The 25,825-nt window shown below is 50.6% G+C and overlaps 1 protein-coding gene across 1 annotated transcript in view; it reads right to left on the bottom strand.

Annotated features, from left to right (window-relative positions):
• The window catches only part of LOC135180257 (guanylate cyclase soluble subunit beta-2-like), a 39,883-nt gene extending 16,401 nt beyond the window's left edge, over nucleotides 1–23,482 (bottom strand). The window contains exons 1-11 of the mRNA XM_064152632.1: nucleotides 23,425–23,482; nucleotides 22,152–22,298; nucleotides 14,676–14,917; nucleotides 13,767–13,840; nucleotides 11,991–12,085; nucleotides 11,029–11,189; nucleotides 10,577–10,676; nucleotides 8,197–8,417; nucleotides 8,003–8,108; nucleotides 5,260–5,363; nucleotides 1,399–1,615 (exon numbers count right to left, since the gene is read on the bottom strand). Coding sequence (XP_064008702.1) covers nucleotides 1,399–1,615; nucleotides 5,260–5,363; nucleotides 8,003–8,108; nucleotides 8,197–8,417; nucleotides 10,577–10,676; nucleotides 11,029–11,189; nucleotides 11,991–12,085; nucleotides 13,767–13,840; nucleotides 14,676–14,917; nucleotides 22,152–22,298; nucleotides 23,425–23,482 — 1,525 coding nt within the window. The remainder of the gene's footprint in view (nucleotides 1–1,398; nucleotides 1,616–5,259; nucleotides 5,364–8,002; nucleotides 8,109–8,196; nucleotides 8,418–10,576; nucleotides 10,677–11,028; nucleotides 11,190–11,990; nucleotides 12,086–13,766; nucleotides 13,841–14,675; nucleotides 14,918–22,151; nucleotides 22,299–23,424) is intronic.
• Between the last annotated feature and the right edge of the window lie 2,343 nt (nucleotides 23,483–25,825).

Here is a 25,825-nt window from a genome sequence, read left to right as displayed (position 1 = left end):
CTCCATTTTGTCTTTCATTCTGCCTTTGCCTTCAGACCTGGTCACATCTCATTAACCTTGCTCCCACTAACCTTGCTCCCTAACCTCTTGGCTGCACCTCTCTTCTTCCTGAGAACTGGGGTAAGGTTGAGAGGGCAAGGGGAGGTGTTGGGGTGGTTTGAGAGCCCCTCCTGGGGACTCAGGTTTCTGGGAGGGGAGTTGTGCTTCTGTATTGTTTATCCTTTGTATATTTCTGTCTATAACTGTATATACTGTAAATAGCTGCTTGTATATTTGCTGCTGTAAATAAATAGCTTCATTTATATTCCCAGAGGCTGTCTGAGTTAGCTGGGGCAATTCCAAAAGTGTGGGGGGACAGGTAAGAGCCCAAACCATCACAACCTTTCAGCAATCTCAGGATCCTGAGACCTGTGTGAAAATCTAAAGTGATGGAGACCTGCTGTCAGTACGGGAGGTCCAGGTTCATAAAGGCCTGAGTATACAGCAAATCAGGCATACAGAAGCTCATGTGATGCTTCCAGGAGTGCTGAGGGAGCTGCCCAGCATCATTGCAAGGCCACTCTCAATTAGTTTTGGAAGTCATGGTGACAGGAGGAGCTTCCTGAAGACTGGAAAAAGCAAATGTCAAAGGATAGAGGGCCTGGGAAAGCTGGGAACACCTGTTATATCAGGAGAAGTTAGGAGAGCTGGGGCTGTTCAGCCTAGAGAAAACAAGCCTCAAGGGTAGCTACATACCTAATAGCAGGGAGTGACAAATACTTCTCTCAGTGCTATCCAGTGAAAGGATCAGAGACAAGAACACTAATTGAAATGCAGGAATTCCACTTCAGACTTTTTACCTTAAGGGTGGTTGAACATTGGAATAGGTCACTCTGGGAGGCTGCGGTGTATGCATGCTTGAACATGTTTAAAACCAAACTAGACATAGCCCTGAGTAACCTGCTCTGATTGAGTCTCCTCTGAGTGAGGGTGGACTAGACAGTCTGCAGAGATCCCCTCCAAAACCAGCTGAGTTGAGTTAACTCTGTGACTCTGTGATCAACTGAGACTAAAGGTGGTTGAGAGGACGATCCAATCCTCCCTTGGCTTTTCCCCTGTTCCTCAGGAAGCCTGTAGAGATGCAGGGTTTGCAGCATTAGAAAACCCCTGCCTAAGCCTTTCAAAAGGGAGTGCAGCTGTTAGTTCTGCCTGAAAGCCCTCAAAATCTGGCGAGGAAACAGCGGAACTTATCGACAAGCGTCTTAAGGTACTGTTTCTCCAAACAGAACCACCTAATCCTCTCCTCTCTGCACAAAGGCAAGGCCATTTACTGGACTTATGTGAAGCCAAGAGTCCATGGAAAGACATGAGTTCAACTCCAGCACAATGGCCTTTATGCCATTGAAATCAGGGCAGTACCTCTCAGCTCTAGCATTGGCCGATGTCTCCATGACTCTGGCATCATTTCTCTTCTGGTCTGGAAAACAAATTGGCTGTTGATGAACTTCTGAATGCTAGAAATGGTGAAGGGCACTTCAGGGTGTACGATGCTGAAATACTGATCCAAGCAGATGCCCATGGTCTGAAGGCCAGGAACAATCTTCTGAATGCTCACCCCAGCTTGCTTCACTCTGAGCTTGAAAAGAAAACGTGGACAACACATTATAACTCATACCCTGTCTGGGTCCAGGCCAAGATGAAGCTGGCCACTGTTTGTGCATCTACAAACACATAGCCTTGCTGCACTACAAGGCTTATTTCTGGGCTCCTTTTCTATTTTCTTAGTGTATTACAGTATCACAGTTTCACAGTATTACCAAGGTTGGAAGAGACCTCACAGATCATCAAGTCCAACCCTTTACCACAGAGCTCAAGGCCAGACCATGGCACCAAGTGCCACGTCCAGTCCTGCCTTGAACAGCTCCAGGGACGGCGACTCCACCACCTCCCCGGGCAGCCCATTCCAGTGCCCAATGACTCTCTCAGGGAAGAACTTTCTCCTCACCTCCAGCCTAAATTTCCCCTGGCACAGCCTGAGGCTGTGTCCTCTCGTTCTGGTGCTGGCCACCTGAGAGAAGAGAGCAACCTCCTCCTGGCCACAACCTCCCCTCAGGTAGTTGCAGACAGCAATAAGGTCTCCCCTGAGCCTCCTCTTCTCCAGGCTAACCAATCCCAGCTCCCTCAGCCTCTCCTCGTAGGGCTGTGCTCAAGGCCTCTCCCCAGCCTCGTCGCCCTTCTCTGGACACGCTCAAGCATCTCAATGTCCCTCCTAAACTGGGGGGCCCAGAACTGAACACAGCACTCAAGGTGTGGTCTAAGCAGTGCAGAGTCCAGGGGCAGAATGACCTCCCTGCTCCTGCTGGCCACACCATTCCTGATGCAGGCCAGGATGCCACTGGCTCTCTTAGCCACCTGGGCACACTGCTGGCTCATGTTCAGGCGGGTATCGATCAGCACCCCCAGATCCCTCTCTGTCTGGCTGCTCTCAGCCACTCCAACCCCAGCCTGTATCTCTGCATGGGGTTGTTGTGGCCAAGATGAAGCTGGCCACTGTTTGTACATCTACAAACACATAGCCTTGCTGCACTATAAGGCTTATTTCTGGGCTCCTTTAGTATTTTTTTAGTGTATTATCACAGAGCTTTGAATGAGGATCCTCCAGAGCAGAACAAAGCCCCTTGGAAAGGAATGCTGTTATCCAAATGTCCTTCCCTATACTTAAAGCAAAACTATCTGCTGTTATCACCGCCTGTTTTGGTGTGGGTCTAACAAAGAGCATTACAGGAGGAAATGAGATACCAGAGCACATCTCACATTCCAAGAAGAAAATAACTGGCATAAAACACCTAGGCAAATACGAATTTTCTACTGAGTGCCACAGTCTACTTCCTCTTAACCACAGCTATGTAAAGCTTTAGTCATCCTCTTTTAGCCTGCTGATCATAAGCTTGTAACACCTGCAGAAGCATCCACTCTTGGCATCAGAGCTAGTGAAGCTATAACCTAGCTGCAGATAATGGGTGTAGGACTTGCCCCTTCACCACACTAGTAATTTTATCAAATTATGCAGAAGGGATGTCTTGAAATGTTTGAAACTCTGAATTTTGGCTAATGAGGCCAGTGGCACAATGCAGACTACGTGCTCTGGAATCTCTGTCAGCATGATGCCCAAACATGTTCTTTGAGTGGCTGCATTCAGCTTTCTTCTGTCCATTCTCAGCTTCTACTTGGATATCTTCTGCCTTAAAACTAATACTGTCTGCCCAGAATTAGGAGCAAGAGGAACTGTAGCTTGGTGGGAATCCAGGCTAGGTGGAAATCATAGAATCATAGAATTAACCAGGTTGGAAGAGACCTCCAAGATCATCCAGTCCAACCTATCCCCCAGCCCTAGCCAGTCAACTAGGCCATGGCACTAAGTGCCTCATCCAGGCTTTGCTTCAACACCTCCAGGGACAGTGACTCCACCACCTCCCTGGGCAGCCCATTCCAATGCCAATCACTCTCTCTGACAACAACTTCCTCCTAACATCCAGCCTAGACTTTCCCTGGCACAACTTCAGACTGTGTCCCCTTGTTCTGTTGGTGGTTGCCTGGGAGAAGAGACCAACCCCACCTGGCTACAGCGTCACTTCAGGGAGCTGTAGACAGCAATGAGGTCTGCCCTGAGCCTCCTCTTCTGCAGGCTGCACACCCCCAGCTCCCTCAGCCTCTCCTCACAGGGCTCTGCTCCAGGCCCCTCACCAGCTTCCTTGCCCTTCTCTGGACACCTTCCAGCACCTCAACATCTCTCTTGAACTGAGGAGCCCAGAACTGGACACAGCACTCAAGGGGTGGCCTGAGCAGTGCTGAGCACAGGGGCAGAATAACCTCCCTTGTCCTACTGGCCACACTGTTCCTGATACAGCCCAGGATGCCACTGGCTCTCTCGGCCACCTGGGCACACTGCTGGCTCATCTTCAGCCTACTATCTATCAGTACCCCCAGGTCCAGTGAGTGACAAGGGATGGACAATTCCATTGCTGCAGAGAGTGTGTGTACATGAGAGGAGAGTCAGTCCTCCTCCAGAAGATTTTAGAATCTAGCTCCTACTAGATTGCACACTGTCTGATATAGCAGGCAGCTGAATTCTCCCAGCAGCCACTTTAAAGGATGAGTTGTGTCCCTGCCACATCTAAAGACAGGAAGGTGGCCAGGAACCTCAGCAAATTGTCTGGGAGTGGATAGACTGCTACAATAAACCTAATTGCAGACGTGGCAATCTCAGAGAACAAAGGAGATTCTGATCTGAAATGACCCAGATCTAGTTGATAGAAAGGAAGGACTTCCGCTGCATGTCTGTACAGAGCATCTTCTGCAGAACTTATTGTACAGGGTTAACCCTCCTGGGGGGAGTGATCTTGAACCTGACTCCAGGTGGCCCTACCCCTCCCCAGGGGTGGGTCTGAACACTACCAGGTGATTGTGGTTTAGCCCACTCCCCCTGCCTGCCTAAGATATGTAAGAGCAGGGGGACTTTCTATTTGTCTTTCTCTCCCTGCTCTCCCCTGCTTTTCCCCTCACCAGAAATCACCATTCCTGTTTTTCCTGCTGCTCTTTGTTTTACCACTGGCCATCATCACCACGAGGCAGACAAAACCCACTGCCATCAAATCTGGGGAAATTTAGGCTGGAGGTGAGGAGAAAGTTCTTCCCTGAGAGAGTCATTGGACACTGGAATGGGCTGCCCGGGGAGGTGGTGGAGTCGCCGTCCCTGGAGCTGTTCAAGGCAGGACTGGATGTGGCACTTGGTGCCATGGTCTGGCCTTGAGCTCTGTGGTAAAGGGTTGGACTTGATGATCTGTGAGGTCTCTTCCAACCCTGATGATACTGTGATATTGTGATATTTACATGTTTTGTACCTTGTTTTCCCCTTCCCTACACCTTTGTACCCTCCCTACCTCATAGACCTTGTGTTGATTGTTAAACTTCTCTTCTTTTAACTTCCAACTCGCAGTGAGATTATTTATTTGGGTCTGCTTTACCTTTCCCCTCTCTCTCTATCTAATTCCTTCCCTTGGGAAAGAAGGGGGAAGAGGGAAGGCCATCCTATAAATTGTCATTGGTTCTATCAACTGTATTTGAGTCTCTGGGAAATTTAAATGAGACCCAGGACACCTATAAATGTGTGGGCATTGGTTACAGAGCACACACAGCACTGAACTGCAGGGCAGGCAAAGCAGAAGGAAATTGCTGTGTGGCTTATGCAACCTCAAGGCCTTTCCCACATGCTTGTCTTACCTCTTTGTCAAAAACCATGTGAAAAGGAAGTCCATTGCAGAATGTCTTTGTGTCAACCCAGAGGCTTTTGGGATAGACAGGATCGAATCCTCTCAGGAGCTTACCTGTGGCAAGAAAACCAGGTAATTTTCAATCAGGTTGTACCTCATTGTTGTGGTAGGCCTGATAAGCCCACAATAGACTTATCCATGTCCTGGCTTGCCCAGGCATGTTTTTCTGCTCTCCCTTATGCTGTTATGGGGAGAAGCAACCATAGAAAAGAAGACAAAAGAACCTGGAGCCACTATGTCTAAGGACTCTGCCTGCCCAGACTTGTCCTGGTCCTGTGGTAAACAAGGTACACAGGCTTAGCTTGTGCCTGCCTTGTGCAAGGCCTAAGCTTTTCCCAAATTTGGGTAAAGCAAGCCTGTGGCTTCACCTAATATGGTCAAGCTTGGATCACTGCCATTCTGATTGGCTAATCTGTGTCCAAAGGGCAATTAATCTTGGCCCACATTGATGAAAAGAGATGCACAGGTAAACACAACATGTGCTGTGCTGTTGTATTCGTGCCTGCTGTTGCCTGCTGCCATTGCTTACTGCCCTACTGTTTGCCTGGAAACTACTCCATTGTCATGAGTTTACCAGGGACAGACTCTAAATGCCTCCCCACAATCAGCCTGCATAGCCAGCATGACATCTTGCTGAGACAGCATGTCACAAGACATCCTGCCTGCACCTGAAAACCTCCTGCCAAGACAAGAAGTCCTGGAGATACACAGATCATCCAGAGGAGCCAGGAGACAAGGTCAGAGATTGTCTGCCTCTTTTCCCCAGAAGCCTGGGAACAATCAGAGGTCTCAGCAGCCAACAAGACAGTGGCAGAGTTCCCTGAACGCATCTGGGTACTGTCTGGGATTGTGTCTAGCCCCCATGAATCGGGTAACAATAATTTGGTGAGTAAACACTTAAAGCCTCTTTGTGATTCTCCACTGCCTTCTGCCATAAGCAGAGAGAGCTCCTTGAGTCCATCTAGTGGGCAGGCAGTGTACTGACCGTGAGAGGCATTTGGCTGCAAGAACCTTCTCTTCTAGTTCAATGAATGCTAATCTATCTTGCTGGTTATTACTAGGTCTAGTTATTATCTGCAAAATGCTTCCATGACCATGCAAGAACTGATTACTAAAATCAGTGGTCAGGGGTGGCTGCCTTCTGAATATCAACATTAATAAGCAATATTAATTTTGGGAAAAAATACCATCTCTCATTAATGAATTTCCCCTTCATAACACTCCTCAAACCAGCCAGTCAGCTTTCAGCACTCAGTGGGATAGGACCCAGTATCACAATGGGTGAAAACTATGTGGGTCCAGAAGCATGTCTATGTCTGTGCTAAATGCTCTGCAGCTTAACACACCTCTGATTAGCAATAATCTGAGTTGGCTGAGTGTTTAGAACTTAACCACACAAAAAGCACCTAGGCTCCATTAAGTGCATTGAGGGTGCACTTAATGAACTGGCTGCCCGGAGAGGTTGTGCAGTCTCCATCTCTGAAGAGATTCCAAAACCACCAGGGCATGATCCTGGGCCACCTGCTCTGGGTGACCCTGCTTTAGCAGGGCAGTTGGTCTAGATGATGCCCAGAGGTCCCTTCCAGTGCCCACCATGCTCAGCTTCTGTGATAACTGTGGAAAGCAGCAACAGCTGCCAGGTTAAAAACAGCCTTTTAAATCCACCACCTTAGAATTATAGAATCATAGAATCAACCAGGTAGGAAGAGACCTCCAAGATCATCCAGTCCAACCTAGCACCCAGCCCTAACCAATCAACTAGACTATGGCACCTTAGAGCGAGTGACACAAGAAGGAAGTGTCGAATGTACCACACAATGACAGCTCATGGAAGAACACTTTGGGGACAAAAGCCCTGTTTAACAGACAAAAGTGACAGGTTAGATACCATTGAAGTATCTGCTGGCACAAAGCGCTCTTATTCTCCACAATTTTAACTTGATTCCTGATGTCTTGCCCAAAGAAACTTAACCAGAAGCAAATCCAGTGGGAGAATGAAGGGTAACTTCAGAAGGGATGGGTGGCTGGGGATGGGGAGGCTTGGACTGACTGCATCAGGAATGGTGTGGTCAGCAGGAGCAGGGAGATCATTCTGCCCCTGTACTCTGCACTGCTTAGACCTCACCTTGAGTGCTGTGTTCAGTTCTGGGCCCCCCAGTTTAGGAGGGACACTGAGATGCTTGAGCATGTCCAGAGAAGGGCGACGAGGCTGGGGAGAGGCCTTGAGCACAGCCCTACGAGGAGAGGCTGAGGGAGCTGGGATTGGTTAGCCTGGAGAAGAGGAGGCTCAGGGGTGACCTCATTGCTGTCTACAACTACCTGAGGGGTGGTTGTGGCCAGGAGGAGGTTGCTCTCTTCTCTCAGGTGGCCAGCACCAGAACAAGAGGACACAGCCTCAGGCTGCACCAGGGGAAATTTAGGCTGGAGGTGAGGAGAAAGTTCTTCCCTGAGAGAGTCATTGGACACTGGAATGGGCTGCCCGGGGAGGTGGTGGAGTCGTCGTCCCTGGGGCAGTTCAAGGCAAGGTTGGACGTGGCACTTGGTGCCATGGTCTAGCCTTGAGCTCTGTGGTAAAGGGTTGGACTTGATGATCTGTGAGGTCTCTTCCAACCTTGGTGATACTGTGAGACTGTGACTGTCTTACTGAGTAGACTCAGAAGTGATGGCAACCTCCCTCGGACCAATCAGCTCACCTTTTCCTAATGCCACGATTCCTCTTATTGTTTTCCAGTGACTTTTCCTGGCAGGACAAACAGAGCTCCCTCTGTCTCTGGCTGTAATCTTGGCTTTTTCAAGATCCTTTTGAAATGGATAGAAATGGAAAATTCAGGGGTGCTTTTCTTTTAATTGCATTTTACTAATGTAGTGATAATGAATATGAAAATACCTCTTTCTTTGCTCGGTTCTCAACTTGCTTTTCAGCGTCGGCAAGATACTGAGATGAACATGAAAGTGCACTTCTTTCCTTGTATGAAAACACAGGGTTTTGAGTAACAAGAAACACAATATGCTCTTTTTTCCCAGTCCTTTCTTCTTCCTCCACTTGATTGACTATTTCCATTGAAATCTCAATGTTAAAGAAATCCAGGGCTGCTGCACCGATGATTCCTGAAGGGAAAACAGAAGACATGAACGAGCCCTTTCGATTTCCCCTTCCTGAGTGCCCACAGTGGGGTTTTGCTGCTTCAGTATTCTTCCCCTGTACTCAGCACTGGTCAGGCCACAGCTTGAGTGCTGTGTCCAGTTCTGGGCCCCTCAATTCAAGAGAGATGTTGAGGTGCTGGAATGTGTCAAGAGAAGGGCAGCAAGGCTGGGGAGGGGCCTGGAACATAAATCCTATGGGGAGAGACTGAGGGAGCTGGGGGTGTGCAGCCTGCAGAAGAGGAGGCTCAGGGCAGAGCTCATTACTGTCTGCAACTCCCTGAAGGGAGGTTGTAGCCAGGTGGGGTTGGTCTCTTCTGCCAGGCAAGCAGCAACAGAACAAGGGGACACAGTCTCAAGCTGTGCATTGTAGCCAGGTGGGGGGTGGCCTCTTTTCCCAGGCAACCAGCAATAGAACAAGGGGACACAGTCTCAAGTTGTGCCAGGGGAGGTATAGGCTGGATATTAGGAAGAAGTTCTTCACAGAGAGAGTGATTTCCCATTGGAATGGGCTGCCCAGGGAGGTGGTGGAGGCACCATCCCTGGGGGTCTGCAAGAAAAGCCTGGCTGAGGCACTTAGTGCCATGGTCTGGTTGATTGGATAGGGCAGGGTGATAGGTTGGACTGGATGAGCTTGGAGGTCTCTTCCAACCTGGTTGATTCTGATTCTAAGCTCTGCCAGGGGAGATCTAGGCTGGATGTTAGGAGGAAGTTGTTGCCAGAGAGAGTGATTGGCATTGGAATGGGCTGCCCAGGAAGGTGGTGGAGTCGCTGTCCCTGGAAGTGCTGAAGCAAAGCCTGGCTGGGGCACTTAGTGCCATGGTCTGGTTGACTGGCTAGGGCTGGGGGATAGGTTGGACTGGGTTAGTTTGGAGGTCTCTTCCAACCTGGTTGATTCTATGAACAATAAGAGTCCAGAAGAAGAAAGTAACCTGTGGTATCCCTATGATTATGGCTGTGCTCAGAATATGTGAGTAGAAGACAAGCTTTAAGTTGCTGCTGCTTTTGCCTTGTCTGCTGACAAATGCTTATTTTCCCTAGAAGGAGCTCAGCAGGACACCTGAAGAATGTGTCCAAATAGTCACACACAGTAATATGAAATCCCATTAACCTAAGAAGTGCAGGGGGTCTAAAGAGATGCTGCTCTATCAATGTTTTTCAGTGGCTACTGAGTATTTTCTCTGGAAGGGAAGGAAATGTCTTTCCTGATGATGCAGAATCAGTCCCCCCATTTCTGCTTGGCTGTTTAGGCAAAGTACTGGACGATGACATGGAAAGCTCTGTCTGAAATTCCAATGAGTTCTGTGCTTCAAGAGGAATATGAAATGAGATACAGCAAAATGGGAGGTTTTGGTAGACTTCTGAATTCACCAACATCTATGACAGAAAAGAATATGAAGTGCTATTGCAGACTTACAGCTGTTTAACCTTGTGGAATCACAGAATCATAGAATCAACCAGGTTGGAAGACCCTGGGGGTCTTCAAGAAAAGACTGGATGAGGCACTTAGTGCCATGGTCTGGTTGACTGGATAGGGCTGGGTGCTAGGCTGGACTGGATGATCTTGGAGGTCTCTTCCAACCTGGTTAATTCTATGATTCTATGATCATTCAGTCCAACCTAGCACCCAGCCCTATCCAGTCAACTAGACCATGGCACAAAGTGCCTCATCCAGGCTTTTCTTGAACACACTTTTACAGATTCTGTGTATTGCAGCAATATTTATTACTTGTGGGTGGATGGATGGATGGTCTTCAAATCAGTTATACTATCTGCTTCACTTTAATGCAAGCAGAATGAGTGGCTGAGAACTAATCAACACATGAACTGCATTTTTTCTTCCAGGAAGAGAGTTTTATGGGAGTTCTGTAGCAGGAATGGGCACTTATGGGCTGAGCTGTCACACTGTAAACCTTGATGGATGCTACTGGGAGTTAGCAGTAATCAGGCAGCAAAGAAACACCGAGGGCAGTGTCTTGTGACTAAATCCTACTAGGCTTCATTTCCATGGTCAGTCCTCACCTGAAAGAAGCTTCTCAAACCTGAAGGAGGTATACCTGCAAATACATGGTTACTCTCGTGTACATATTGCATCACCAGCTGCTCTGTATGCTGCATTCCATTACCTGGCACAATGTGGCACAGACCTCTTCTGTCTGAATAGTAATGCAGATGCATTGACCCGTCCTCATTCTTTTCCACTCTGAAAGACGGCGCGTTCATCTCCTGAAGGGAAACAGGGGAACAAGGAACCCCTCAGCCTCTTTGCCTGATAATAAATATTGGTGAGGTCTACCTGGACAAAAGCCTCTAGGTTTTAGTAAAACAAGCAGTAATATAAATAAGCTGAAAAACATAAAATGAGATGTGCTCACCCTTGAAAGAAAATCAAATGTCCACTACAGCCAAGGCACTAAAGGACTACTCGGAAAGAATCACACTAACATTTTTTGAGCACTTGGTTTCAAAACATCTTTTTTTTCTGTTATTCATTCACAACTCTGAGATATTGTTCCTTGTGTTGCCAAATCTGGCAAATTCCAGCCATGCCTGCCCAGTAACTCATACTTGGACTTGCCTGGTAAGAAAGGGACAGGTAGCTGTGGAGTGCATCCAGGTTCTCTATGAACTCGTAGAGGTTGCCACCCAGAGTCCTCAGCATGTGGTCATAGCCTGAACGTTTGCAGAACTCAAAGAAATACTCTCCAAACTCTCTCAGAACTATGTCAGCAGGAACACCTTGCAAAATAAAGAGAGATTAATGAATAACCATGAGCCAGCAATATGTCTGTATGGCCAAGAAGAGCAATAGCATCTTGGGGCAGGTTAAGAAGAGTGTGACCAGCAGGTCAAGGGAGGTTCTCTTCCCTCTCTACCCTGCCTTAGTGAGGCCACATCTGGAGTGTTGCATCCAGTTCATGGCTCTCCAGTTCAAGAGAGACAGGGAACTACTGGAGAGAATCCTGAGGAGTCTACAAAGATGATGAGGGGATCTCTCAGACAAGAAAAGGCTGAGACCTAGGGATGTTTAGCCTGGAGAAGACTGAGAGGGGATCTTATCAGTGCTGATCAATATCTAAAGGATGGAGGCCAAACTCTTTCCAGCGATGCCTTGTGACAGGACAAGGGCCAATGGGCACAAACTTCAACTCAGGAGGTGAATATGAGGAGAAACTTCTCTCCTGTGAGGGTGCCAGAGCCCTGTAACAACCTACACAGAGAGGTGGTGGAGTCTCCTTATCTGGAGAGATCCCAAACCCCTGCTGGTTGTCATTTTGCCAGCATGCCCCGTGTGATCCTGCGTTAGCAGAGAGGTTGGACTAGATGATCTCCAAAGGTCCCTCCCAATCCCTACCATTCTAAAACTCTGTAACAAGAAAGGCTTGTCAATTCTTGGGATACTGTCAGGTGGATTAGGAGTGAAGGCAGAAAATGTGCAACACGAGGAGCGCATTGCAAAGAACAAAGGAGGCTACCACGTGGGCTGCAGTCCCAGGCTTGAATCAGGGTGGTTCACTTTTGAGGCACAGTGATACATACCCAATATTTTGCAGGCTTTGTCAACAAGCTGCATTGTGATCTCATCTCTGTAAACCTCAAAAGTCAAGAAGGAATCCTGGACGCCAGCCTGCAGTCTGCAGAAGAAAAGGCAATATTCGTGTCTCAGCAGCGCAGCAAATGAAGCATGCTTGGGTGACCTAACTGGCACTCATCAAGCACGACAAGGAGTGACGGTTTTAAACTGAAAAGGGGAGATTTAGACCAGATATAAAGAAACTTTTTTTGATAGTGAGAGTGCTGAGACACTAACCAGAGAGGTCATAAAAGCCCCATCTCTGGATACATTCCAGGACATGTTGTTCAGGGCTCTGAGCGACCTGATCCAGTTGAAGATGTCCCTGCCCACTTCAAAGGGCTTGGACTAGATGGCTTTTAAAGGTCCCTTCCAACCCAAGCCATGCCACCACTATTAGCAGCGTTTGCTTCTAACCCGCTCCGTAATCTCCTTCAGGCATTGCATTAGAACACTCTACTTTGCTGAACGGGTTAAGAGTGTTGCTTTAACACGGCTGGATGGTGGTGCCCACCTCTACATCTGGCATCTGGCATCTGGCATCCTGGCCTGCATCAAGAATGGTGTGGCCAGCAGGAGCAGGGAGGTCATTCTGCCCCTGTACTCTGCACTGCTTAGACCACACCTTGAGTGCTGTGTTCAGACTGGGCCCCCCAGTTTAGGAGGGACATTGAGATGCTTGAGCATGTCCAGAGAAGGGCAACGAGGCTGGGGAGAGGCCTCGAGCACAGCCCTATGAGGGAGGCTGAGGGAGCTGGGATTGGTTAGCCTGGAGAAGAGGAGGCTCAGGGGAGACCTTATTGCTGTCTACAGCTACCTGAAGGGTGGTTGTGGCCAGGGGGAGGTTGCTCTCTTCTCTCAGGTGGCCAGCACCAGAACGAGAGGACACAGCCTCAAGCTGTGCCAGGGGAAATTTAGGCTGGAGGTGAGGAGAAAGTTCTTCACTGAGAGAGTCATTGGACACTGGAATGGGCTGCCCGGGGAGGTGGTGGAGTCGCTGTCCCTGGAGCTGTTCAAGGCAGGATTGGACGTGGCACTTGGTGCCATGGTCTGGCCTTGAGCTCTGTGGTAAAGGGTTGGACTTGATGATCTGTGAGGTCTCTTCCAACCTTGGTGATGCTGTGTGATACTGTGATACTGTGATCTCTGCTGAACTCTTCCAAGGATTGGGGCACCATTCTGTGGGGAGCAAGGAAGCATTGGTCTTTGTCTTTTTGTCTACTGGCTTCTTGTTCACAATGGCCTCTTGGATCTCCTCAGTTTTACCCCAAACCTTGTTGGGGTTTCATACAGGCTTCACTGGCTATGGGATGTAGGTGTCTAAGTGTCACTCAGATAGCTTTATGTCTTGGAACATAGCACACAGTAAAGATAAACCCCAGAGCAGCTAACATATTGAGCTGCTTTTCTGCCAGTGCTGGAATTACAGTGGCTCCACATCAGGGAGGACATCTTTTCAGTGTAATTACTTCTCAGTATTGTCACAGCGAGCCAGCCAGGCTATTGCACGATTGTCTGTGAGCCTGAATGTCACCCTTCATTATCTGATACAGCAAATTAATTGGGAGAAATTAGTATCAGAGTTTGAAGTGTTACAAGGTAAGAAACTCTGGCTTTTGCTCTGCTCGTTACTTCAGATAACAGATCGAGGCAGACATTAGCTGCCATTTACAAGTGACAAATGGGAGTCTTCTTCCTGAGCAGTTCCCTTCAACACTTTACAGCTCTTGGGAACATCTTACCTTAATTTCTCCCACATTTCTTCACCATACTTCTCAACCACCAGAGACTTCAGGCACGTATTTATAAACCCATACTGCAAAAGAGACGAACACGCAAATAGACATCGATGTTCCAAGTGCAGCCCCAACCTGCCCCCTCTTTGTCTTTCGGAAGCTGCTAATTCTCTGTTGCAAAAGAGAAAGTAACGTTTGACAGCCATTATGCCAGCCAGTGCAGAGCGCAGCCGCTCACTCCGCGGTCAGCAAAGCGGAGCAGATGCGTTCGGTGCCGTTTTGCGGCTGAGAGCCCAGCGGAGCCGCCGGGAGCGTGGCCCATGGGCAGCCGCTCCGCTCTGCAGCACCGGTCTGGCTTTGCCGCGATGGCTGGGTTTCGTGATAGCGCTTACAGACCGCACGCTGGGGGCGGGGAAATGGTACGGGATGAACTAGAACTATCAGCTACAACTACGGCGGCAGCCTAAGGCAGATGTGATCCGGAGCTATGTGGGTCAGCAGCCTGCCCCGGCCACGGCAAGCCGGCTGCTCCCTCAGGCCGGCGAGCGGCAGGAGCTTGTCTGTCCTCAGCCGGAGCAGTCCCTCTGTCCCCGACCAGAGCTGGCTGTCCCCGGATGAAGCCGTGTGTCTGTGCCCAGACAGACCTGTCTGCCTGTCCCCGGCTGGAGCTGTCTGTCCGCCGCTGGAGCTGTCTGACCACGGCTGGGGCCGGTTGTCCTTGACCAGAGCTCTCTGCCTGTCCTGGCTCACCTCCGCCGCCCTGCCCGGAGCCAGCCCAGCGCCGCCCGGGGCTGTGGCAGGCTCCGTACCTCTCCACTTGACCCCGCAGCTCCCCGCGGTCCTCCCGCAGGCTCTGGACCCCTCCCCACCCCACTGTCCGCTCCACGGCCACCCCACGACCCCCCGGTCGCTCACCATCCTGCCGTCGCCTGCCTTCCGCCGGGCTCCGGCTGCGGCCGCCGGCTCCGCTCCCGCCCCGCTGCGCGCCCGGGGGCGGCGGCTCGGCCAGGTTCGGCCCCGCGGTTGCCGGCGCGGTGGGGGACAACCGGTGGCTGGCGGCGGAGAGGTTCGAGGCTTTTCCTGCCGCTCCTGCCCACCTGGCCTGCGCGGAAAACGCGCGGGGTCGGTAGCTGCGGCGTTGCAGGATCTGAGCGATGCTGAAGAGCATCTCGGTGGAATCACAGACTCAGATCGGCTTGGGGTGGAAGTGCATTTAGAGATCGTCTTATCATGCCCCCCTGCAGCCAGCGGAGACACCAGCTAGGGCAGGTTGCTCAGAGCCCCGTCCCACCTGGCCTGGAATGTTTCCAGCAATGGGGCAACAACCCAGGCCAGTGTCTCACCATCCTCAGTGCACAGCATCACTGACAGGACTGCAGGTCATGGCAGGTTGCCCCATCCTGCCTCTGCACTGCTGGCATGGTGTGGTTAGATCCACCTTAGACTCATCTGGACACTGCACAGTGCAGTCCTGGTGTGGTTAGATGCACCTTAGACTCATCTGGGCACTGCACACAGTGCAGTCCCCACTCCCAGGTCTCCCAATGAGAGCAGCAGGCATGGGGGTGGGATGGGAAGATGTTTCATGCTCAGGACTTTCTTAAAACTACACTCAACAGAGCAGAAGTGTTAATGGTGGAAGCAATGATGCAGATGACACCAAGCTAGGAGCAGGTGTTGATCTGTTGGAAGGTAGGAGAGCCCTGCAGAGGGACCTGGCCAGGCTGGATGGGTGGGCAGAGGCCAATGGGATGAGATTGAACAAGGCCAAGGGCAGGGTTCTGCACTTTGGCCACAACAACCCCAAGCAGCACTACAGGCTGGGGACTGAGTGGCTGAGAGCAGCCAGGAGGAAAGGGACCTGGGGGTACTGATAGATAGTAGCTGAAGATGAGGCAGCAGTGCCCAGGTGGCCAAGAGAGCCAATGGCATCCTGGCCTGCATCAGGAGCAGTGTGGCCAGTAGGACAGGGGAGGTTATTCTTCCCCTGTACTCAGCACTGGTCAGGCCACCCCTTGAGTGCTGTGTCCAGTTCTGGGCCCCTCAATTCAAGAAAGATGTTGAGGTGCTGGAACATGTCCAGAGAAGGGCAACAAAGCTGGTGAGGGGCCTGGAGCACAAATCCTATGAGGAGAGGTTGAGGGAGCTGGGCCTGTTTAGCCTGGAGAAGAGGAGGCTCAGGGGTGATCTTATTACTGTCTACAACTACCTGAAGGGACATTGTAGCCAGGTGGGGGGTGGCCTCTTCTCCCAGGCAACCAGCAATAGAACAAGGGGACACAGTCTCAAGTTGTGCCAGGGGAGGTATAGGCTGGATATTAGGAAGAAGTTCTTCACAGAGAGAGTGATTGGCATTGGAATGGGCTGCCCAGGGAGGTGGTGGAGGCACTGTCCCTGGGGGTCTTCAAGCAAAGCCTGGCTGAGGCACTTAGTGCCATGGTCTGGTTGATTGGTTAGGGCTGGGTGCTAGGTTGGACTGGATGATCTTGGAGGTCTCTTCCAACCTGGTTGATTCTATGATTCTATGATTCAATGATCACATTTGCCCAAGCATGGAAAAGTTACAGGGAGAAACAGCATCTTCTGTTCTGCAGGTGGATGCTACTGAGGCCTGAGATGAAGTCATTTGCCCACAGTTCAGCTGCAATACAAGAGAGCTGTGGAGGTGCTGGAGTGGGTCCAGAGGACGGCAACAAAGTTGGTGAAAGTCCTAGAAAATAAATTGTATGAGGAGCAACTGAGGCTGCTAGTGATGGTTAGTTTGAGGAAGAGGAGGCTGAGGAGAGTACCTGAAGGGACATTGTGGAGAGGCTGCTGCTGGTCTCTTCTCTTGAGCGATTGGAGACAGAACAGAAGGGAATGGCCTCAAGCTGAGACTGGGTAGGTTTAAACTGGAGTTTAGGACAAAGTTTTTCATGGAGAGAGTGCTCAGGCACTGGAATGAGCTGCCCAGAGAGGTGGTTGAGTCTCCCACCCTGGATGCTTTTAAGGGTTGTTTGGATGTGGTGCTTAACGATACACAGTTTAAGGTGAATCTTGTTGAGCAGGGTTATAGGTTGGACTTGGTGATCTGGAGGGGCTTTTCCAGCCTGGATGTGTCTGTGACTCTGTGATCTGAGAGGAAAGGACACCAGCAGGGCTGTCAGCAGGAGCACAGAGATGGGGTACAGACGCAATGAACTCACAGGGTTTAGTGGCTGGCAGAGTTGTCTCACTGCCTAGGCTTGGGTTTGGAATAATTACTTCTAGGGTGCTTCAGAGGGTGAATCCTGAGTTCTGGGCCCCCCAGTTTAGGAGGGACATTGAGATGCTTGAGCGTGTCCAGAGAAGGGCAACGAGGCTGGGGAGAGGCCTTGAGCACAGCCCTACGAGGAGAGGCTGAGGGAGCTGGGATTGGTTAGCCTGGAGAAGAGGAGGCTCAGGGCAGACCTTATTGCTGTCTGCAACTACCTGAGGGGAGGTTGTGGCCAGGAGGAGGTTGCTCTCTTCTCTCAGGTGGCCAGCACCAGAACAAGAGGACACAGCCTCAGGCTGCTCCAGGGGAGATTTAGGCTGGAGGTGAGGAGAAAGTTCTTCCCTGAGAGAGTCATTGGACACTGGAATGGGCTGCCCGGGGAGGTGGTGGAGTCGCCGTCCCTGGAGCTGTTCAAGGCAGGACTGGACGTGGCACTTGGTGCCATGGTCTGGCCTTGAGCTCTGTGGTAAAGGGTTGGACTTGATGATCTATGAGGTCTCTTCCAACCTTGGTGATACTGTGAAAAAAAACAAAAATTAGTGTGATTAGGAGATCATGACCATCAGTGCCATCAGTACAACTATAACTCATTACGAGGTTACTGATTGGGGGTGCAAATTTCACCCACCTAAATCTGCTGTTGATGTGGATGCAAATAATCTGGCACTACAATGACAAATCAGGAAGATGAAGCTAAAGGACATGAGAGAGGAAGAAACCCACCATCTAAAAACTGCATGGGTTTGCTTATGGCCTCCAGTGTATGAATTAGTTTGTATCATACCTAAACCCCCATGATTTTTAGGTGTGTAGAACCTGAACCACTGAAGGCATTTGCAAGCAAAGTACTCCAGGATTTGCTCTTCTAGTATTACAGCATCTTATTTATTGAGCACACATGTTTTAGTAACAGTATTAGCAACTAGCAAAAAGGTTTGGAGATATGGCTCCATGTCCAAGTGCAGGCCAGTGACAAGTGCAGTCCCTCAGGGATCAGTCCTGGGGCCAGTCGTATTCAACATCTTTGTAGGTGCCATGGACAGTGGCACTGAGTGCAGCCTCAGCAAGTTTGCTGAGCACACCAAGCTGTGTGGTGCAGCAGCCAGGCTGGAGGGCAGGGATCCATCCAGAGGGACCTGGATAGGCTGCAGAGGTGGGCACAAGCCAACCTCAGGAGATTCAGCAAGACCAAGGGCAAGGTCCTGCAGCTGGGTTGGGGCAATGCCAAGCACAAATCCATGGTGGGCAGTGAGTGGCTGGAGAGCAGCCCTGAGGAGAGGGACTTGGGGGTGCTGCTGGAGGAGAAGCTCAACAGGAGCCAGCAGTGTGCACTTGCAGCCCAGAAAGCCAAGCAGAGCCTGGGCTGCAGCAGCAGAAGTGTGGCCAACAAGGTGAGGGAGGTGATTACAGGGCCAGAGAGGTGATTCTCCCCCTCTACTGCACTCTGCTGAGACCCCACCTGGAGTCCTGCATCCAGTTCTGGAGCCCCCATTACAATAGGGATGTGGAGATGCTGGAGTGTGTCCAGAGAAGGGCCAGGAGGGTGCTCAGAGGCTGCAGCAGCTCTGCTGTGAGGACAGACTGAAAGAGTTGAGGCTGTGCAGGCTGGAGCAGAGGAGGCTCCCAGGTGACCTTCTTGTGGCCTTCCAGGATCTGAAGGGGGCTACAAAAAAGTTGGGGAGGGACTTTTTAGGCTCTCAGGGAGTGCCAGGACTGGGGGGAATGGAGCAAAGCTGGAGGTGGGGAGAGTCAGGCTGGAGGTGAGGAGGAAGTTGTTGAGCAGGAGAGTGGTGAGAGGCTGGAATGGGTTGCCCAGGGAGGTGGTTGAGGCCCCATGGCTGGAGGTGTTTAAGGCCAGGCTGGCTGAGGCTGTGGGCAGCCTGCTCTAGGGTAGGGTGTCCCTGGGCATGGCAGGGGGGTTGGAACTGCCTGATCCTTGTGGTCCCTTCCCACCCTGACTGATTCTATGCTTCTAGGGAGATGCAAGTCAGAGAAGTAACCCAACATTCACATTAATTCCTGTATACTAAAGTTACATTGAACAGGATTTGCATTTGTCACAAGGTTTTTACCCCTTCTGTGATTAGTGAATTGTTCTTAATGTTGTTGTTGGTTTTTTTTCCAAGTCTGTTTATTGTAGCAACAGAAAAGTGATAGAAGATTCTGCAAGCAAGAATTGTCCATATGCAGGTCATGGGGGCTTTGCAGCCCATGATGTGCCCTTGGCCACCACTATCATCTCTAGCTGGACAACAGAAGCCTTCCTGGTGAGTGAACAGAGAGAAGGAAAGAAAAATGTATAATTCACAGATTCACAGCAAGTACCCTCAAAGGTCACTTTGTCCAGCCCCCCTGCAGTCAGCAGGGACACCTCCAACTAGATCAGGCTGCCCAGGGCCACACTGAGTCTCATCTTGAATGTCTCCAGGGACAGGGCCACAACCACATGCCTGGGCAGCCTGTTCCAGTATTTCACCACTCTCACTGTAAAGAATTTCTCCTGATGCCCAACCTAAATCTGCCCTCCTCCAGTTTCAAACCATTGCCCCTCATCCTATCACTACAATCCCTTCTACACAGTCCTTCCCCAGCCTTCCTCTAGGTCCCCTGCAGGTATTGGAATGGAGCACACCACACTTCTGGTGTGGCCCTTTAAAACATCTTTATTTCTATCACTGGTGCTTCCCCAGATTTTGCCATCAACAAGCTATTTCTGTGTGCAATCAGCAGTCTTTCATCAGCAACAGAACACCCTGCTTGTGTCTGTATCTCATCCCACTCTGTGTAAAATGAAGACAGCATTCCTCCTCCTCCTCCTCCTCCTCCTCCTTGCAGTCTGCTGCTGTGCCCCACGGCTGGTGGGGATTATGGGCTCTCTCAGTGCAGTGTATTCAAGTCTCCCATACTGGTGCCCGTTGCAGTGGTCTGGCATTGCCATGAATTGCTACCCAGTATGTAAAGAAGAGGTTGACTCAGGAGGCCTTTAGTTTCAGGGGTTTCTTGCTTCCCAAAACACTGAGGGGATGGGTTTAGTTTAGGCAAAGCTGCACTCTTGATTTCCTCTGCTCTGTAGGCTTCACCTGCATACAGCTCATCTCTCTTGCTGTGTCAGTGCTGCAGAAGCAGGCAGCGACTGATCAGGTGCATCCCTTCCTTCTCAGATGCTACAAGTGATGAATCTTGGAGCCAAGCAGCAGCCCAAGGACTGTGTTGCTAATGCTCTAATATACTGCTACCTTCCTGAGAGTAAGTCTGTCTAATGAGGAGTGGCTGAGGGAACTCAGGTTGCTTAGCCTGGAAAAAAGCAGGATCAGGTTCAAGGGACACCTTCTTATCATCGAATGGTTTAAGTTGGAAGGGACCTCAGAGATCATCCAGTTCCAACCCCCTGCCATAATCAGGGACACTAGAACAGGTGGTTCAAGATCTTATCCAACCTGGCCTTGAACACCTCCAGGGAGGGAGCAGCCACAACCTCTCTGGGCAACCTGTGCCAGTGTCTTCTTGCTGAACCAAGCATCAGTTTGACCTCTTCTCCCAAGGAGCAAGCCATAGGACAAGAAGAGATGGCCTCAAGTTGTGATAGGGGAGGAACAATTTCTCCCCAGAAGGGATATCAGACCCTTGGAACAGGCTGCCCAGAGAAGTGGTAGAATTGGCATTCCTGGGAGGATTGAAGAGATGTGTAGATATGGTATGGAGGGGCATGGTTTAGTGGTGACCTGGTGTTGCGGAGAGGGGAAAGTTTGTTTGGGTTTGGGGGAATGAAATGTGAGGCCGAATTTGAAAGAATTTAAGAGATTTATTACTATAAACACTAGAAATTACCGTCCCTGGGGGTCTTCAAGAAAAGACTGGATGAGGCACTTAGTGCCATGGTCTGGTTGACTGGTTAGGGCTGGGTGATAGGTTGGACTGGATGATCTTGGAGGTCTCTTCCAATCTGGTTGATTCTATGATTCTATGATTCTATCCCATGTAAGTTCTTGGTCCGCGGTTGCGAATTAAAATACAGAATGACTAAAATGAAGAGAGTCTGTGATTTGAGAGAGTCCGCTGGAAGCTTGAGAGATTGCTCAGTCTTTACAGCATCACAGTATCACCAAGGTTGGAAGAGACCTCACAGATCATCCAGTCCAACCCTTTACCACAGAGCTCAAGGCCAGACCATGGCACCAAGTGCCACGTCCAGTCCTGCCTTGAACAGCTCCAGGGACGGCGACTCCACCACCTCCCCGGGCAGCCCATTCCAGTGTCCAATGACTCTCTCAGGGAAGAACTTTCTCCTCACCTCCAGCCTAAATCTCCCCTGGCACAGCCTGAGGCTGTGTCCTCTTGTTCTGGTGCTGGCCACCTGAGAGAAGAGAGCAACCTCCTCCTGGCCACAACCTCCCCTCAGGTCGTTGTAGACAGCAGGTAGTTGTAGACAGCAAAGTAGTTGTAGACAGCAGGTAGTTGTAGACAGCAAAGTAGTTGTAGACAGCAAGTAGTTGTAGACAGCAAGGTAGTTGTAGACAGCAAAGTAGTTGTAGACAGCAAGGTAGTTGTAGACAGCTTAGATTAAGTTTTGTCACTCACTGTCTGAATACAGGTCAGAGAAGTTCTAAATACCGTGGATTATAGCGCGCTGTCCGAGCCTCTGCGGGCGCGGTCAAGCAGGTAGTTGTAGACAGCAAGGTAGTTGTAGACAGCAAAGTAGTAGACAGCATGATAGTTGTAGACAGCAAGGTAGTTGTAGACAGCAAGGTAGTTGTAGACAGCAAAGTAGTTGTAGACAGCAGGTAGTTGTAGACAGCAAAGTAGTTGTAGACAGCAGGTAGTTGTAGACAGCAAGGTAGTTGTAGACAGCAAAGTAGTTGTAGACAGCAAGGTAGTTGTAGACAGCAAAGTAGTTGTAGACAGCAGGTAGTTGTAGACAGCAGGTAGTTGTAGACAGCAAGGTAGTTGTAGACAGCAAAGTAGTTGTAGACAGCAAGGTAGTTGTAGACAGCTTAGTAGTTGTAGACAGCAGGTAGTTGTAGACAGCAAAGTAGTTGTAGACAGCAGGTAGTTGTAGACAGCAGGTAGTTGTAGACAGCAAGGTAGTTGTAGACAGCTTAGATTAAGTTTTGTCAGTTACTCACTGTCCGAATGCAGGTCAGAGAAGCTCTAAATACGGTGGATTATAGTGCGCTGTCCGAGCCTCTGCGGGCGCTGGCGTCCGAAGGCTGGCGAGGATCGGAGCGCTGACTGTGACCGTGCTGTCCCGAGCCGGCTGTAGCTTCGATGCTGCGGTGCGATGCGAATGCAGAGCGAGTGCTGCTCTGTGCCGAGGCGTGTGCGTGAGCAAGGGTACCAGTCAGAAGGAGAGTGAGCAGGGCAGGGTAACAAGCAAAAGAGGGGATGAAAGTAAGGCAAATGCAGCATTTTTATAGTGTTTCAGAAGAGGTGTGTTAGCCAAGTCAGGCAGACTTATGTGAACTTTACAGATTGGTACAAAGTTACAATTAATTCATACATTGGCTAATTTTCACCAAAACCAACCTGTGGCACAGTCGTAGAATCATAGAATCATAGAATCAAGCAGGCTGGAAGAGACCTCCAAGCTCAGCCAGTCCAACCTAGCACCCAGCCCTGTCCAGTCAACCAGACCATGGCACTAAGTGCCTCAGCCAGGCTTTGCTTCAGCACTTCCAGGGACAGTGACTCCACCACCTCCCTGGGCAGCCCATTCCAATGCCAATCACTCTCTCTGACAACAACTTCCTCCTCACATCCAGCCTAGACCTGCCCTGCCACAGCTTCAGACTGTGTCCCCTTGTTCTTTTGCTGCTTGCCTGGCAGCAGAGCCCAACCCCACCTGGCTACAACCTCCCTTCAGGTAGCTGTAGACAGCAGTGAGCTCTGCCCTGAGCCTCCTCTGCTGCAGGCTAAACACCCCCAGCTCCCTCAGCCTCTCCTCACAGGGCTCTGCTCCAGCACTCTCCCCAGCCTTGCTGCCCTTCTCTGGACATGTTCCAGTACCTCAACATCTCTCTTGAATTGAGGAGCCCAGAGCTGGACACAGCACTCAAGGTGTGGCCTGAGCAGTGCTGAGTACAGGGGCAGAGGAACCTCCCTGCTCCTGCTGCCCACACTGCTCCTGAGCCAGCCCAGGATGCCATTGGCTCTGCTGCCCACCTGGGCACACTGCTGACTCCTCTTCAGCTCCGCTCCATCCATACCCCCAGCTCCCTCTCTGCCTGGCTGCTCTCAGCCACTCTGTCTCCAGCCTGTAGTGCTGCTTGGGGTTGTTGTGGCCGAAGTGCAGAACCCTGCCCTTGGCCTTGTTCAGTCTCATCCCATTGGCCTCTGCCCACCCATCCAGCCTGGCCAGGTCCCTCTGCAGGGCTCTCCTACCCTCCAACAGCTCCACACCTGCTCCTAGCTTGGTGTCATCTGCAAACTTACTGATGCTGGACTCAATCCCCTGGCCCAGATCATCAGTAAAGATACTGAACAGGACCATCCCCTTATATTAAGCGGCAGTTTTCCCTTTTGTTGTGCTTCTATCCAGGCAGTGTTCAACAGCATCCTTGAGCTCTGGTAGCTCAGCAAAATAAATGAGCTATAGGCTGCTTTTTCAATTGGATGAGAAGTGGAAATATGCATTGTAGCAACTTATATCTTCTGGTTTCAGCCTTGGAGAATGCTCTCCTAGACCTTCCTAGTCTGTGTATGCAAAGGCCTTCTCTTTTTTTCCTTCTTTTTCTTCCTGTTCTGTGATTACTAACAGCAACGCAAAGCCATATGTTAGTTGCCATGGTGGAGGGGCTGCCCCCAGAACTGTCTGAGAAAACACATTCTAAACATTGCAGTCTGGAGCCCAAAATACCCCAGCAGTAACAGAATCCTTTCCCCAAGTGGCTGCCAGCACTTTCACCTACTGCAGACCCCTTGAACACTGTCCTTTCCAGTGTGATGGCTGTAGAAGCAGCCTCACACCCTCTCTGTTGAGATATTCTGTGCTCACATTGCTTGTAGTCAACAGGCACAGTCACCTTTTAGTGACGCAGAGAGAAAAGGAACCTGTTCTTCTACCAAGAGTGATTGGCATTGGAATGGGCTGCCCAGGGAGGTGGAGGAGTCACTGTCCCTGGAGGTGTTGAAGCAAAGCCTGGATGAGGCACTTAGTGCCATGGTCTGGTTGATTGGGTAGGGTTGGGTGCTAGGTTGGCCTGGCTGAGCTTGGAGGTCTCTTCCAACCTGCTTGATTCTATGATTCAATGGGAACCGAAAGGGAAGTTTATATATATATATATATATATGTGTGTGTTGGTAGCTTTCCAGCACTTTACACTACCAAGCTGTGAGGACAGCTGATGTAGAGTCTAGATTGGGCACAAAAATAAACATAGAAGATGTGATGCCCTGCATAGTTTGGATGGTTTCAGTATTTAAACCCCCCAACAGTTAGATCTGAATTCTTATCAGACACCCTGGGCAAAACTCAGATGTTATTGTAGATCAACTCAGCAGCACCGAAATTGCATTGGTGGAGGCTTCACTTTCAAATAAGCATTCAGACTTGCAACTACTGTTCATCTGTCCCCCACAGCAAACTGCTGGCTAAGCTGTCAGCCCATGGCTTGGATGGCAACACTCTGTGCTGGGTTAGGAACTGGCTGGAGGGCCAGACCCAGAGAGTGGTGGTGAATGGTGCCACATCCAGCTGGCAGCTGTCACTAGTGGTGTCCCTCAGGGATCAGTGCTGGGCCCCATCCTCTTTAACATCTTCATAGATGATCTGGATGAGGGCATGGAGTCAGTCATCAGCAAGTGTGCAGATGACACCAAGCTGGGGGCAGATGTGGCTGGGTTGGAGGGCAGAAGGGCTCTGCAGCAGGACCTTGACCGCCTGCACAGATGGGCAGAGTCCAAGGGGATGGAGTTCAATAGCTCCAAGTGCAGGGTGCTGCACTTTGCCCACAGCAACCCCATGCAGAGATACAGGCTGGGGTCGGAGTGGCTGAGAGCAGCCAGACAGAGAGGGATCTGGGGGTGCTGATTGATACCCACCTGAACATGAGCCAGCAGTGTGCCCAGGTGGCCAAGAGAGCCAGTGGCATCCTGGCCTGCATCAGGAATGGTGTGGCCAGCAGGAGCAGGGAGGTCATTCTGCCCCTGGACTCTGCACTGCTTAGACCACACCTTGAGTGCTGTGTTCAGTTCTGGGCCCCCCAGTTTAGGAGGGACATTGAGATGCTTGAGCATGTCCAGAGAAGGGCGACGAGGCTGGGGAGAGGCCTTGAGCACAGCCCTACGAGGAGAGGCTGAGGGAGCTGGGATTGGTTAGCCTGGAGAAGAGGAGGCTCAGGGGTGACCTCATTGCTGTCTACAACTACCTGAGGGGAGGTTGTGGCCAGGAGGAGGTTGCTCTCTTCTCTCAGGTGGCCAGCACCAGAACGAGAGGACACAGCCTCAGGCTGTGCCAGGGGAGATTTAGGCTGGAGGTGAGGAGAAAGTTCTTCCCTGAGAGAGTCATTGGACACTGGAATGGGCTGCCCGGGGAGGTGGTGGAGTCGCCGTCCCTGGAGCTGTTCAAGGCAGGATTGGACGTGGCACTTGGTGCCATGGTCTGGCCTTGAGCTCTGTGGTAAAGGATTGGACTTGATGATCTGTGAGGTCTCTTCCAACCTTGGTGATACTGTGAGACTGTGATCTGTTATGTGGAGTTATAGAAGAATCAGACTAGTCCAAGCACCTGCAGTCAGCAGGGACATCTTCAACTAGAGCAGGCTGCTCAGAGCCCCAAACAACCTGACCTGGAATGTTTCTGGGGATGTGGCATCTCTCTACCACCTCTCTGGGC

The sequence above is a fragment of the Pogoniulus pusillus genome, chromosome 13 (genome assembly GCF_015220805.1).
Source record: "Pogoniulus pusillus isolate bPogPus1 chromosome 13, bPogPus1.pri, whole genome shotgun sequence".
NCBI classification, from domain to species: Eukaryota; Metazoa; Chordata; class Aves; order Piciformes; family Lybiidae; genus Pogoniulus; species Pogoniulus pusillus.
The sequence above is the reverse complement of the archived record's forward strand: the minus strand, read 5'-3'. Positions and strand labels throughout refer to the sequence as shown.